The 13,119-nt window shown below is 38.2% G+C and overlaps 1 protein-coding gene across 2 annotated transcripts in view; it reads right to left on the reverse strand.

Moving 5' to 3' along the window:
* The window catches only part of hoga1 (4-hydroxy-2-oxoglutarate aldolase 1), a 62,518-nt gene that overhangs the window by 40,327 nt on the left and 9,072 nt on the right, over positions 1 to 13,119 (reverse strand). For both annotated transcript variants that reach the window (XM_085458168.1, XM_085458167.1), the window contains 2 exons: positions 7,561 to 7,657; positions 56 to 189 (listed from right to left, as the gene is read on the reverse strand). In XM_085458168.1, coding sequence (XP_085314294.1) covers positions 56 to 189; positions 7,561 to 7,657 — 231 coding nt within the window. The remainder of the gene's footprint in view (positions 1 to 55; positions 190 to 7,560; positions 7,658 to 13,119) is intronic.

Here is a 13,119-nt window from a genome sequence, read left to right on the forward strand (position 1 = left end):
GGAGTTCATGTCTGTGGTGGATAAAAGCGTGCAATGAGCAGCAGATGGTACTCACAGCGGCATTGGGCTCGATAAGGCGCTGCTGCAGGACTCTGGCTTCCTCCCAACGCCCGGACACACACAGACGCTCCAACTCACATAGCTCCTGGCCCAGCACATTAGCCAGCGCACACACTCCACCGATAGCACCTAGAGACACAAATCAAAGACCGATGAGAGTTCAAGTTTCACTGGTAAAGGCATAATATATATATATATATATATATATTAGGGGTGCAACGATATTCGTATCGATATTGAACTGTTCGATACAGTGCTTTCGGTTCGGTACGCATTCGGTTCAGGGTGAAGAAGTGACAGCCAAAGAAAAGCTTACCACAAAACGGAGAAGTTATGACAAATCAGACTATAAGGCAAAAAGAAAGTGCAGCTTTATGGTTTCATGGACAAAAGAATTTCTGTGGCTGCAATATGATGAGCTAAATAACCAGGGCTGCACATAAGTGGTCCGCAGGTGCGCATTCGCTGTCAAAATAAAAAACATGCACAAGGGTGAGGGTTAAATTTAAAAACTGTACTTTTGAGTTAAAATATATATTTATAATTTTAATAAATGACAAATTAAAAAGGCATGAACATTTTTTTGTATCGAAAAAATATCGAACCGTGACACCAAAGTATCGAACCGAACCGAACCGTGAATTTTGTGTATCGTTGCACCCCTAATATATATATATATATATATATATATATATATATATATATATATATATATATATATATATATATATATATATATATATTAGTTTTTCTTCTTCCCTTTTCCATTCATCTCTTTTTTTAGGAACTGTTATGCAAGGAGATATCTTTTTAACCCTCTGAGTTTAAATACTCTTAGTTTGTAAAATCCTCATCTATAAAGAGGGAAGAAACCAGAATAGTTTTTGCCAGATATAACTTCCTGTTTGCAATTATGACAAAAATCAAAGAAAAGCAGATCTGCCAACTTCCACAAGTTTTATCATATCAGACCTTTTTTTTTTTGCAGTAGTTACAGAGTAAAGTCTGAAGTGTGACAGGATTATTAGAAGGGAGAAAAAATAATCTCCAACACGAAATTGATATTTTTTAGATATTTCTCTCTTTTTCTCTTTGACTACTTGATACTTTCACTGCAACCATTTTTCATTAATAGTCTAGAAGCAACCTTCTTTTTGGGGGGCGCTAGTTCAGACCTCAGAAAACACTAAGGCCATAATGATGTCTTTAGCTGCAAGCATAATCCTTAAAGGTTGTCAACAATAGGCACTTCAGATTTCTGCAAACTAACCTGATGTAGGAGTGAGATGGTATGCTGACAGCTTGTTGTTAAACTATGTTTAAGGCAGAGGTTTGACACGTTTTGTGTGTGGAGTCACTCGGTGCAGCGTTTAGTCCGCATATAAAGCAATTTGCTCGTCTCCGTGTTGCTGACGGTTGAAGATTGATGGCTAGTGGACAGTCTGGGCTCTGACTGTGAAGGTAAAGCTCTAATAAATATTTAGCACCCAATCAGTTGTGAGCCAGTGTTCTCCATCACCACATCGCCGCGTGTCTCTTTCTGTTTCCCCTTCAGAGGGTTTTAAATATTAAATATAGCATCTGTGGGTAGAATTTAGTGTTCAAAGAAATGGAAATGAACAAACCCAACATTCAGTATATCAACTTTAATATATCACTGTCCTGATTGTATAGCTGTCCTGATTTTCCATTCCAATTGTATGTCAGTACAAGGCAATGATCACTTTAGAGATGGTTGTCTGACTTTTCTGTTTTCATTAGTTGTTTTTTTTTTTTCCACATAGATAACCCAGGCAACAACTGTGTGTCTAGTGTTGCTGTTGGCTGCTGACAGACAGACAAGCAGGCCTGCGAGGGGAAGCTTCTCCACCGAAGGACTGAAGGCTAAACTGATGCAGACTAAGTCACAGTGAAAACGATCCACAATGAAATGTGCGTTTCACACTAATTAAAATTTACTATAATAAAGTCACCATTTCAATTAATGGTGACTTTATTAATGTTCAATTAAAAATTGTAAGTAGTGTTTTTCTTATTCATGCAGATTATCCTTTAATGATTTTTGACCTGTAAATCTAAACTCTTCCACCTTAGTGCTCTCCATTCTTTAGCACGGCGCTCTATCAAGCTAGAGAGGGTTCAGCAATCAAGGCTAGATGGTGGGAAAAGTGTTTGCTGAAGCTAAAAAAGAAGGTTAAATCTTCACAATTGGAGCTGGATCCTTTTTTTTTTTATTACTTGTGCTAAGGTAATATTTTTAATGAGGATTCAAACTCAGTTGAACAATGTAATGGTTTCACTTTATGTCTCTATAGCTAAAAGTCAGCAGAATTAGAAACTATGGCCAGCAGAGCATATAATATGTTTGCATGCAACCCATGCATGGAGGATTTAGATGTGAGCAAAGATCAGAGAACCGTCGGAGAGAGGGAGTGTGTGTGTCTGTGTATTAGTGTGTTTGACGGGGCTGGTGGTGGGAGAACATGACTCATTAGGTTCTTGAGCATCTTGAGCATCATACTGATGTCCATTCCCAGGTGTGTCATCTAATCCGAGTTTACAGTACACTGTACGTGGCCAGCATATGAAAAAGGTAGAAGGTACTTTACTTGATATTGCTGCTGCTTTACAATTTAGTGAAGCTTATGTGCCTCTCCACTGGGTGAGAAAACACCAAATTGATTTATTTTAAATAGTTGTGTCAAAAAACTGATGGGGCAGAGAGTAACTAGTAACGTTGTTGTTGTTTGTAGGTGTTTTGCACACAGCTAAGATATAAATAAGAAGATACCACAGGGCTGGTGTCTTGAATGTTGGATGCAGATAACCCTTCTGTGCTTCCAGGCTCTTTGATCCTGAAGAAATATGGATTTAGGCTCAACAACTTGTGAAAAATATAGACATGATTGCATGGTTCCTTGAGTTTCCTGTGTTTGCTTGCTGTGCTGTCCAGGGTTATTTTTCAGAAACTGGCTTTGAGCAACCTTACACGGAGGGAAAGGTGAGAGTCATGAAAGTCAGATATAAAGTTTAACGTGAAAGCTGAAGCATAAAATAAAAACTCATCTCAATGTGGCTTTACATAGAAACACTGTGTCCCCTACTGGACAGTGTAACAATAGGACATTTTCAATTTCAATTATTTCAGTTTTTAAATATCTGAAATCTTTTCTGCCTTCTGCCTCTGATGATCCAATCAGATTCCAGCTGATTTGTTCCTACTCTTGCTAACAATGGCACAGTTACTCGAGTCCTGATTGGTTGGTTCATGTGAAACGCAGCTTACGAGTCAAATACACAAGCCTGTGCCTTTTACTGTTTTCTAGGGGCAATTTGTCATTTTGTGTTATTAGTGAAACAACTGTAATTTTCACAGCTCTAAAGCATACTGTGGGCTATTAAGCAGAAGGTAGCGAATGCCTCTGGGGCACATTGTCGAATGTTTGTGAAAGTAGATTTGGAACAGTTAGAATCTGGACACACAATAAAATGGTGGGCATTTTACTGTGTACGTACTACACACAAAGCAGCTGTTACATCCATCATTTGGTGAGATCGGTTAGAAAAGCAACACTGACAAGCAACATTTCTCACAGTTGTTTTGTGTTTCTGTATGAATTCAGTGTTTTAGTTCATTGCTACCATCTGCTTTAAGCCAAAGTGTTACAATACAATATTATTGATTATATTAACTATCTGTAATTTGCAGCTGGGTTAACTGTTACATATACAGTGGCTTGCAAAAGTATTCAGCCCCCTTGAACTTTCCCACATTTTGTCACATTACAGCCACAAACATTAATCAATTTTATTGGAATTCCACGTTAAAGACCAATAATGTGCAATAATAACAGTGTGCAATACACATACACTTCTTCTTTTTTTATTACTAAGTTAATATACTGTGTTGTGTTGTTTGTGTTGCGTTGTGATGTGTCATATCGTGTCGTGTTGTGTTATATGTAGTGCCGACGTAGGGCAGTTTTTCAATCTCATTGTACTATTGTACTATGTATGACTGTGCAATGACAATAAAGAGTTATCTTATCTTATCTTAATACAAAGTGGTGTACACGTGAGAAGTGGAACAAAAATCCTACATGATTCCAAACATTTTTTTACAAATAAATAACTGCAAAGTGGGGTGTGCATAATTATTCAGCCCCCTTTGGTCTGAGTGCAGTCAGTTGCCCATAGACATTGCCTGATGAGTGCTAATGACTAAATAGAGTGCACTTGTGTGTAATCTAATGTCAGTACAAATACAGCTGCTCTGTGACAGCCTCAAAGGTTGTCTAAGAGAATATTAGGAGCAACAACACCATGAAGGGATAAAGTTATTGAGACATTTAAAGTAGGCTTAGGCTACACAAAGATTTCCCAAGCCTTGAACATCCCACGGAGCACTGTTCAAGCGATCATTCAGAAATGGAAGGAGTATGGCACAACTGTAAAAATAACAAGACAAGGCCGTCCACCTAAACTCACAGGCTGAACAAGGAGAGTGCAGATCAGAAATGCAGCCAAGAGGCCCATGGTGACTCTGGACGAGCTGCAGAGATCTACAGCTCAGGTGGGGGAATCTGTCCATAGGACAACTATTAGTCGTGCACTGCACAAAGTTGGCCTTTATGGAAGAGTGGCAAGAAGAAAGCCATTGTTAACAGAAAACCATAAGAAGTCCCGTTTGCAGTTTGCCACAAGCCATGTGGGGGACACAGCAAACATGTGGAAGAAGGTGCTCTGGTCAGATGAGACCAAAATGGAACTTTTTGGCCAAAATGCAAAACGCTATGTGTGGCGGAAAACTAACACTGCACATCACTCTGAACACACCATCCCCACTGTCAAATATGGTGTATTCTGTATATCTGTATATTTTATATATTTTATTATTATTATTATTTATTTATTTATTTATTTTTTTTACTATTTAATTTGTAAAAATGTGTATACACACACACACACACACACACACGTAGGAAAATATTTAGTATACACATCCAGAAATGCATACACTATTATATATTGTACATATATTTATTAGTTTCAGGTTGGCCATTCTTGTATTTTGCTCGTTTGTGTTGTTGTGTTTGCACATCTCTGTTGCTTGTGGGGCTCGCACACAAGAATTTCACTCGCATGTGCTGTGCCAGTGTGCCTGCACATGTGATGTGACAATAAAAAAAAAAAAAGTGATTTGAAAGTGATTTGAAAAAGTGGTGGTGGCAGCATCGTGCTCTGGGGGTGCTTCTCTCCAGCAGGACAACGACCCTGAACATAAAGCCAGGGCAACAATGGAGTGGTTTAAAACAAAACATATCCATGTGTTAGAATGGCCCAGTCAAAGTCCAGATCTAAATCCAATGGAGAATCTGTGGCAAGATCTGAAAACTGCTGTTCACAAAACGCTGTCCATCTAATCTGACTGAGCTGGAGCTGTTTTGCAAAGAAGAATGGGCAAAGATTTTAGTCTCTAGATGTGCAAAGCTGGTAGAGACAGACCCTAAAAGACTGGCAGCTGTAATTGCAGCAAAAGGTGGTTCTACAAAGTATTGACTCAGGGGGCTGAATAATTACGCACACCCCACTTTGCAGTTATTTATTTGTAAAAAATGTTTGGAATCATGTTTGATGTTCGTTCCACTTCTCACATGTGCACCACTTTGTGTTGGTCTTTCACGTGGAATTCCAATAAAATTGATTCATGTTTGTGGCTGTAATGTGACAAAATGTGGGAAAATCCAAGGGGGGCGAATACTTTTGCAAGCCACGTATAATGAATCATGCAGCCTTTCTCCCCTGCCTGTCAGATGTGTTGCATCCAGATGCTCTAAGAGACCTAGCTTCGCCTCTCATTCCTCTCCCTTTCCTTTGTGCGATAGCCTCCTTTTCTCTGTGGGCTTGAATGGTTGTGTATTTGTGTTTGCCCGTCCTCTTTCCAGGTCTGTGGTAGTAAGGAGCTTGTGTGCCTCAGACCTGCTTATCAGGAAGTTGCTCCACATATGGCATCTCATCTTATTTTTGTGATTTTCCGTAATCATTATTGACCACTTATTTATGGTCCTTTACAACAGTTTTAAACGTCTTCCTGTGTTGTAATCGACACAAACTATTCAAATTCTATGTGGCTGTGCAGCTGTATGCTGAGGGAGGGCAGAAAAGTGCAGCTGTACTAGCTGGAAAGTAGAATAAATCAATTAGAAATCAATAACAAGTGTTAAATAAGGACAAATAACAAGGACATCCCATTTTAAGCCATTACTGTGTGATTTAGGAATTTATTGTATGAGCATGTTTAGGACGTATGGCGTCAGCACTGTAATTCCAGGACAATCAGGGAGACAGGGCGAGCTCCCTTTGATCTGTCTTGAATTTGAGCAGCATATTTCTAAAAAGCAGGAATGAGTGGAAGGACCTCTGAGGATCCACACATCAGTCATTAATCTGATGATGCAGTAGACTTCATGCTCTCATCTGTAGCGGGTGAGTGTGCACCTCAAAGACACTTGTACAGCATGCTGCTGATAGCCCTCTCTCCCGCTCACTCTGCAAGGCATCCAGTACTTACCTGCCTCTCTGCACAATATGTTAGACAAGTCCCTGGAGTAATGCACGGTCAAAGGGAAGATGGATGCGAGAGACAAAAGGAAACAGAGCTACTGCTAAATACTGAAGTACTAGCTAAAATATGCACAAGTGATTTTGTATTGTTGCAGCTTCTGTGTATTTTCAGTGTCTGTTTGTGTTGGCTCATTCTTATTAAAAAGGATAGGTTAACTGTTTTGTATTTGTCTCCTGTTGTATTAGCGTGTGGTCTAATTGCTGCACAATTTCCCTTGTGGGATTAATAAAGTTCTATCTATCGGTGTTTTTGAGGTTACGCCTCTACAAACCTAGAAAACTCTGACTGAGACAGGTTTATATGTCTCTCACAAATATAAATTACTTTCTTCCCTGAAAAACACAATGGGCAAATTTCATCCACAGAAGAGTCACGATGTCGTAGAGAAGATAATTCTGGTTTAAAAAAAACATGAAATGTGTTAAAAACACAGAAAACGATGAGAAATGTTCTTTTTCGCACATCTCTTCAATCATTTTTAATTCATTTTCTAAAAATCTTTCCTACCACTTTCTTAACACATGCTACCATCCTATGTAACACAATATTATTTCATATGCTGTAACAAAATCTCAGAAATGGATACTTTTACCGACATACCAATAATCTGATATAGCAACAGTCCTAAAAAGAAAAAAACACATATAGAGTAAGTCTAAGTGGCCTGAGATGTAGTCAAATCCTGCCAGAAAGCAGAGATGATCTTTTATCAGAAACAAATATTCATAAATGATTATTATTATTAGTGTTTTTACACTTGTTCTTGTGGAAAAAGGAACCTAAAATCCACTTTTTTCCTATATTTTCACTTTAACAAGTAAATGGTGCCAGTGCATCTCTGTGAGGAACAGCAGTCCTTGTATTAGATTTCTTACCCACACAATAGGCTGCCATTAAAAACCCAGCCGAGCCCGCTAAAACCTGGAAATCCTGCGCCTTGGTTTTATGGACAATCAGGCCGATCCGTGTGATCTGCAGAACAAGTTAAAAAAAAAATAAACAGAAGGGGAAGAGGAAGTAAAAATCAGAATGGTTTCATTGTTATCACTCCTCTTTTTGCAGCAGGACTAATATCGGTTATAGTTTCTTAATCCCAGGGGAGGCTGTCACAAGAGACGACAAACCCAACATCTCACAGGGGTAAACAAATCGCTTGAATTGAGAGAAGCACAGTCTCTACACATGGTCGAGGTTTTTAGAGGAGGGGATCGCTGAAGATCCAAAACAGAAGGGGGAGGAGAAGGAGAGAGAGGGAAACAGACAAGTCCCAAGTGAGAATTAAAAAAGAGGAATGAACTTCAAAAGATGGGAATCAGAAGGAGGCGGAGGATGGGAGAAGCTCATGAATAACTGATGAGCTCCCCATTTTGTTTCGCCTCTTTTAATTCTCTTTTGTCAATCCAGATATGAAGTGCAGAATCCAAATAACCTGAAGTGTTCAAAGGGAGCATTAGACAACTCTGTGGTTGCTCTGTGCATGAAGCTGAACGCTCCACAGGGAAAACCCACACCCTCCATCCGTGTTACCAAGGAGCTTCTATTTTTAACCAGAGACTGCCAATCAGTTTCTCCATATTATTAATTTCAAACAAGAGGACTGCAGTTGATCAGTCAGTCAGGCAGGCTGCAGGAGCCCCTGCTGGCCTCCTGAAGGCTCGGGCACTCTGGCTATTTAGAGGCAGGTCCTCAATGGAAAAGCAAAATTGCTGCAAGGCTGCAGTCTGCCCTAAAACACAGTCATTTTCTTTTCTTTTAACCCTTCTTATTATTGTCATTAGCCTATGATCTAACACGAGGGCATGGGGAGATTTAACCCTCTGCAGTATGAGCTGTACAGGTGGCTGATCTGCTGGAGCTTTTGTTAAAGGTTCAGGTCTTACCTTATTAATGTCAGAAATCTCTATGCCTGTCACTTTGTTTGTTTTCCCCTAGCTTAACAACTGCTCATTGTTTATTCAGCTCATTTTGCTGGGGAACTTATTAAATGTGGTGCAGAGCTCAATGTTGTTTGGGTTCATATCCATGAATCTGATTGAAAATAACAGAAAAAAGTCTCTTTAATATAGTCAAAATAGTCATGCTTTTTCTATATTTTATTTGATAGAAATATCAACATGTAGAGATTTTCAGACGTTCTTCTGAGGAAAAAGAAAAAAAAAACTGTGTTCACAAGCTATTAGTCATGCCGACAGCATAGATGGCTTCTTTTAGCTGTTCAAAAGGGCAAATACTTTCACTTGCAAAATGTTTGAGAGTTTTCATGCACACACTGCTTTCTTCAATGTTTCAATCTGCTTTGAATCTGGGCTTCGAATCAGCCATTCCATAACCCTCAATTTACTTGCTTTGAGCCATTCCTTGGTGGTGTTTCTATTGTGCTCAGGATCGTTATGTGGTTGAAAGAGTGACTTCTGGTTCGACTTCAACTTTCACACAGATAACTTCACATTTTAGTAAGCGTCTTTGACAGAATGCATAATATATGCTTAAATCAGTGGCTACAAGCTGGCATGAGTTTCTTCTCATCCTCATAAAATCTGTTCCTGTCGATTAAACAGTTCTATCTTTAACAGTCCATTCAAAGCATATTGCTTGAAAAAGCCTCAGACTAGCAGAGCTTTGCTCTGATGTTCTTTTTGGATAGCAAAGACTTTTTCTGGTATGCTTCACACGCAGGTCAAACTTGTGCAGTCTCTTTCTGATTGCAGATATATGAACTTTGACATCTCTTCCAGTCGTTGCCTGCAGACGCCTTAACACAATTTGAAGGTTTCTGGAGATTTTTTTTTTTTTTGCATCAAACACTCTACTCTTGGGCTGACTTTGCCGCTAATTTCATCTGAAAATTATGTCAATTGTAGATAATTTTATGCTTTATTTCAGATCATTCAGAAATCTTTTAAACCTGGGTCAGACTAAAAAATATCCATAGCCTTTTATTCTGAAGGCCTTCGAGCTCTCATAAGATCTGAACATGATGACAGAACAGCTTTCAATAACAAAGTCAAGATCATACATGTCAGATCTTTGAATGAAGCAGCTCACCCCATACCCTGTGCCGATTAACACTTGGCTCTTAATCTCGTACCTGTGATTCTCACTGAATGGATTTACAGGTGTTATAAAAGCGCCCTTTTTCTGTTTTTTTATCAACATGGAAATGACTATGAAATATGAGGTCATATATTGTATATCAGCTTTATATGAAGACATTTTTTTTTAAACACAATCAAATATGTTCTTGGTCAGTTATGTAAAAAAATCAAATAAACTAATGTACTAGGATGTACTTATGTACTTTATGTATAAAAATGTTTTCAATTTATTTTGATATATATATATTGCAAACATTGGACTACTTTACAGCTCATTTTATAGCATTTTTTGATTTAACCTTTTATTATGAAATTAATTATGTTTCTTCTTTATAATGGGTGTAAAAAAACTATGTATAGATATAGCCTATATATGTGTAGTTTTAATGTCAGAGACCCTGATTGATATCTTTGATTACCTGGCATGGCAGATGCAAAAAGCCGCTTTATCAGAGGAAAGAGAAAAAGAAAGAAAAGAGAGTAATAGGAGTTAGGACAGATCAAGGGTTAATCTGGTACAAGTACATACTCCAGGGGTGTCAAACTCAAATACACAGTGGGCCAAAATTCAAAACTGGAACAAAGTCGCGGGCTAACGTTAATATTTATTGAAATATATTTATTTCTCTAGATATCAGAATGAATCTTTTCTTATGGACTTAAACATGTTTTGCTGAAAAACTGAATATGGAACAAGCAAAGCTTAATACTAAAAATATATATATATTAGCTGTATAATACCAGTAGGCCAGCTCTAACAGTAATTTGGTATGGCTTCGCGGACCAAATGTAATTAGGCTGCGGGCCAGAGTTTGACACCTATGAAATACTCACTGAAGAGATATTTAGGCTTAAAGGGGCTTCATAACAGAAAGCTAGCTTTATGTTTACTCCATCAGTAAGACTTATCTGCTTGTTAACCAACTTAGCATCATCATACAGCCACAGCATACCACAGGAATACATCTCTGAGGTTCTTTCAATTTTGCATTGGCTTATAAAATAGAAATTCAATTCAATTCTATCTTCTTCTTTTTTTTTATACAGCACCAAATCACAACAACAGTCACCTCAAGGCACTTTATATCGTAAGGTAGACCCTACAATAATACATACAGGGAGAAACCCAACAATCAAATGACCCCCTATGAGCAAGCACTTTGGCGACAGTGGGAAGGAAAAACTCCCTTTTAACAGGAAGAAACCTCAGGCAGAACCAGGCTCAGAGAGGGGCGGGGCCATCTGCTGGGACCAGTTGGGGTGAGAGAAAATACTGCTAGCATTAGCCATGTTGCTAACTATTGATAGGTACTTGTCAAAGCCTGAAAATAATTTGTGGTCTAACAAACTAAAGAAGAAACAGCCACAATCAAATACTGATGTCTAAATTTTGTTTCCAAAAGAAAAAGAAGAGTATAAAAGTTAAGCACACCAAGTGATGCGCCCATGTGCAGCAAGAAGGATGTAGAACGAATAGAAAATACTGAAAATACTCATGTAAACGGAGAACACAATCATGGATACAGTAGAACCCCGGCTCACGAAATTAATTCGTAAGTTGAAAATTTTCGTAAGCTGAAGCACCCATTGTGCCTTTTGAGTGAACGATAGGCTATAGGCTAATTTCTAACTGCAACAACAATACGTCGTTCAAGTGGAACAGCGAAGCGCAAGTACGAAAGCCAAGGGGGTTGTCACATGATTCCGAAGGCATTCTGGGCATTGTAGGCATTCTGGGCTCAGCCAATCAGAGCCAGAGGATTTTGTTACACGGGCATTTTGCCGTAACACGGGCAGAAATATTGCCGTTAAGTCCCTTCGTAACTTGAATTTTTCGTTAAATGGGGTTCCACTGTACTTCTTTCAAACCCCATCTTTGTAAAATAAGGACTGTAAGAACGTAATATGTACAGAAAGATTAAGGCATCGAAAGATTGAATTTTAATAATACCTATAGGTGGTAAACATAGCTGTGTGTTCTGTGTCCATCGTTACAACGTAGATTTGCCACTAAAGCACAATTCATGTCAAGTTGAAGTTATCGCTTATCTGCGTCAGTTATATACATTTAAACAAAGAAGAGCTTTTTTTAAAATTTACATTTTTACTCTTTTTTTCTTTCTTTAACGGTATCAGATTCATCTCAAGCTAAGAAGCTACTTCCTATCCCGAAGTGCACCCCCTTTGATTTATCAGCAATCACATGGTCACAAGGACTCAAGCAACTTTGATTGAATTTTAATGTAGAAACTTTGTGACTATCATCAGCTTTAAAGTTAAAGCTGTTGACGGTTCTATCTTAAATGTATTAAAAAAAAACATTAAACCCTCATCACATCCAGTTGTTACTTTTCTGACAGTACATAGTTTGAATTTCAGTGACAGCATGGCAAGATTCCATTTCAATCCATTAAACGTTTTTATAACTACAGATGAAAAGATTTGTTACGTCTCATTATGTCTTATTTGAGTGTCCATGGCTTCTTAAGACGTGACTTTAATTGCCTCCAACTCTCTCTTACTGGGATAAATAATAATATTGTTGTTTTAATTACTCCACTTAGAGGAGATAATTGTTTGGACTGCGCAGACAGGTTTGTCGTGCCAAGATAGCAATGACATCATACTGCTCAGTAGATTCACACATTTTGCGTGCACAGGAGACACACAGACTCTTAGTAAAACACCCACTGTGTAGGCAGAAGGAATCAGATTAAAGAAGATGAAGTAAGATGAAATGAAACCTTAATAATGCCAGTGAGGGGATATGTGAAAGCAGTAAATAACTTAAGTACATGACAAGAATAACAGAAACTCTTCGAAAGAGTCGAGTGCCTTTTCAAACATTTAAATCAGATTTCAGATTGGCAATCAGGAAAGACTGTGAAATGTCTTAAGCAGGATTGAATTGGGCATCTGTGACTGAACAAACAAGCTACTAAACTACTAGATGTACTGAAACCTCGGGTTTTACCTTCAACATATTGTATTTATTTTCTTCCATCCTTCTCAGATCTGCTGTCAGTCATCAGCATCACTACATCTGCTAAATGCAATTGCTGCAATCAAGCTGCTTCTAAAATAGAACTGAAAGAAAGTAATTAAAGAGCAATGATTTTATTCACTAATGACATCTCCAGGCCAAGTCTAAGAGCGCCTTTGAAGTAATACTTCACTCTAAAGGTTTGTTTGTGTTACGAAACACTTACTGCCAGTATGTTTATGTAGAAATCTTGGATACTTGTGCTTTATTTATTAGTTTACATAGTTTCGAGTTTCTGCTACTTACACTAGCATACACTATTGTTATAACAAATATACAGGACTGCTTTCTTCCAT

The sequence above is a fragment of the Copadichromis virginalis genome, linkage group LG6 (assembly GCF_057382275.1).
Source record: "Copadichromis virginalis isolate Kocher_CV1m ecotype Utaka linkage group LG6, C_Virginalis_male_GT1.1, whole genome shotgun sequence".
Classification (NCBI taxonomy): domain Eukaryota; kingdom Metazoa; phylum Chordata; class Actinopteri; order Cichliformes; family Cichlidae; genus Copadichromis; species Copadichromis virginalis.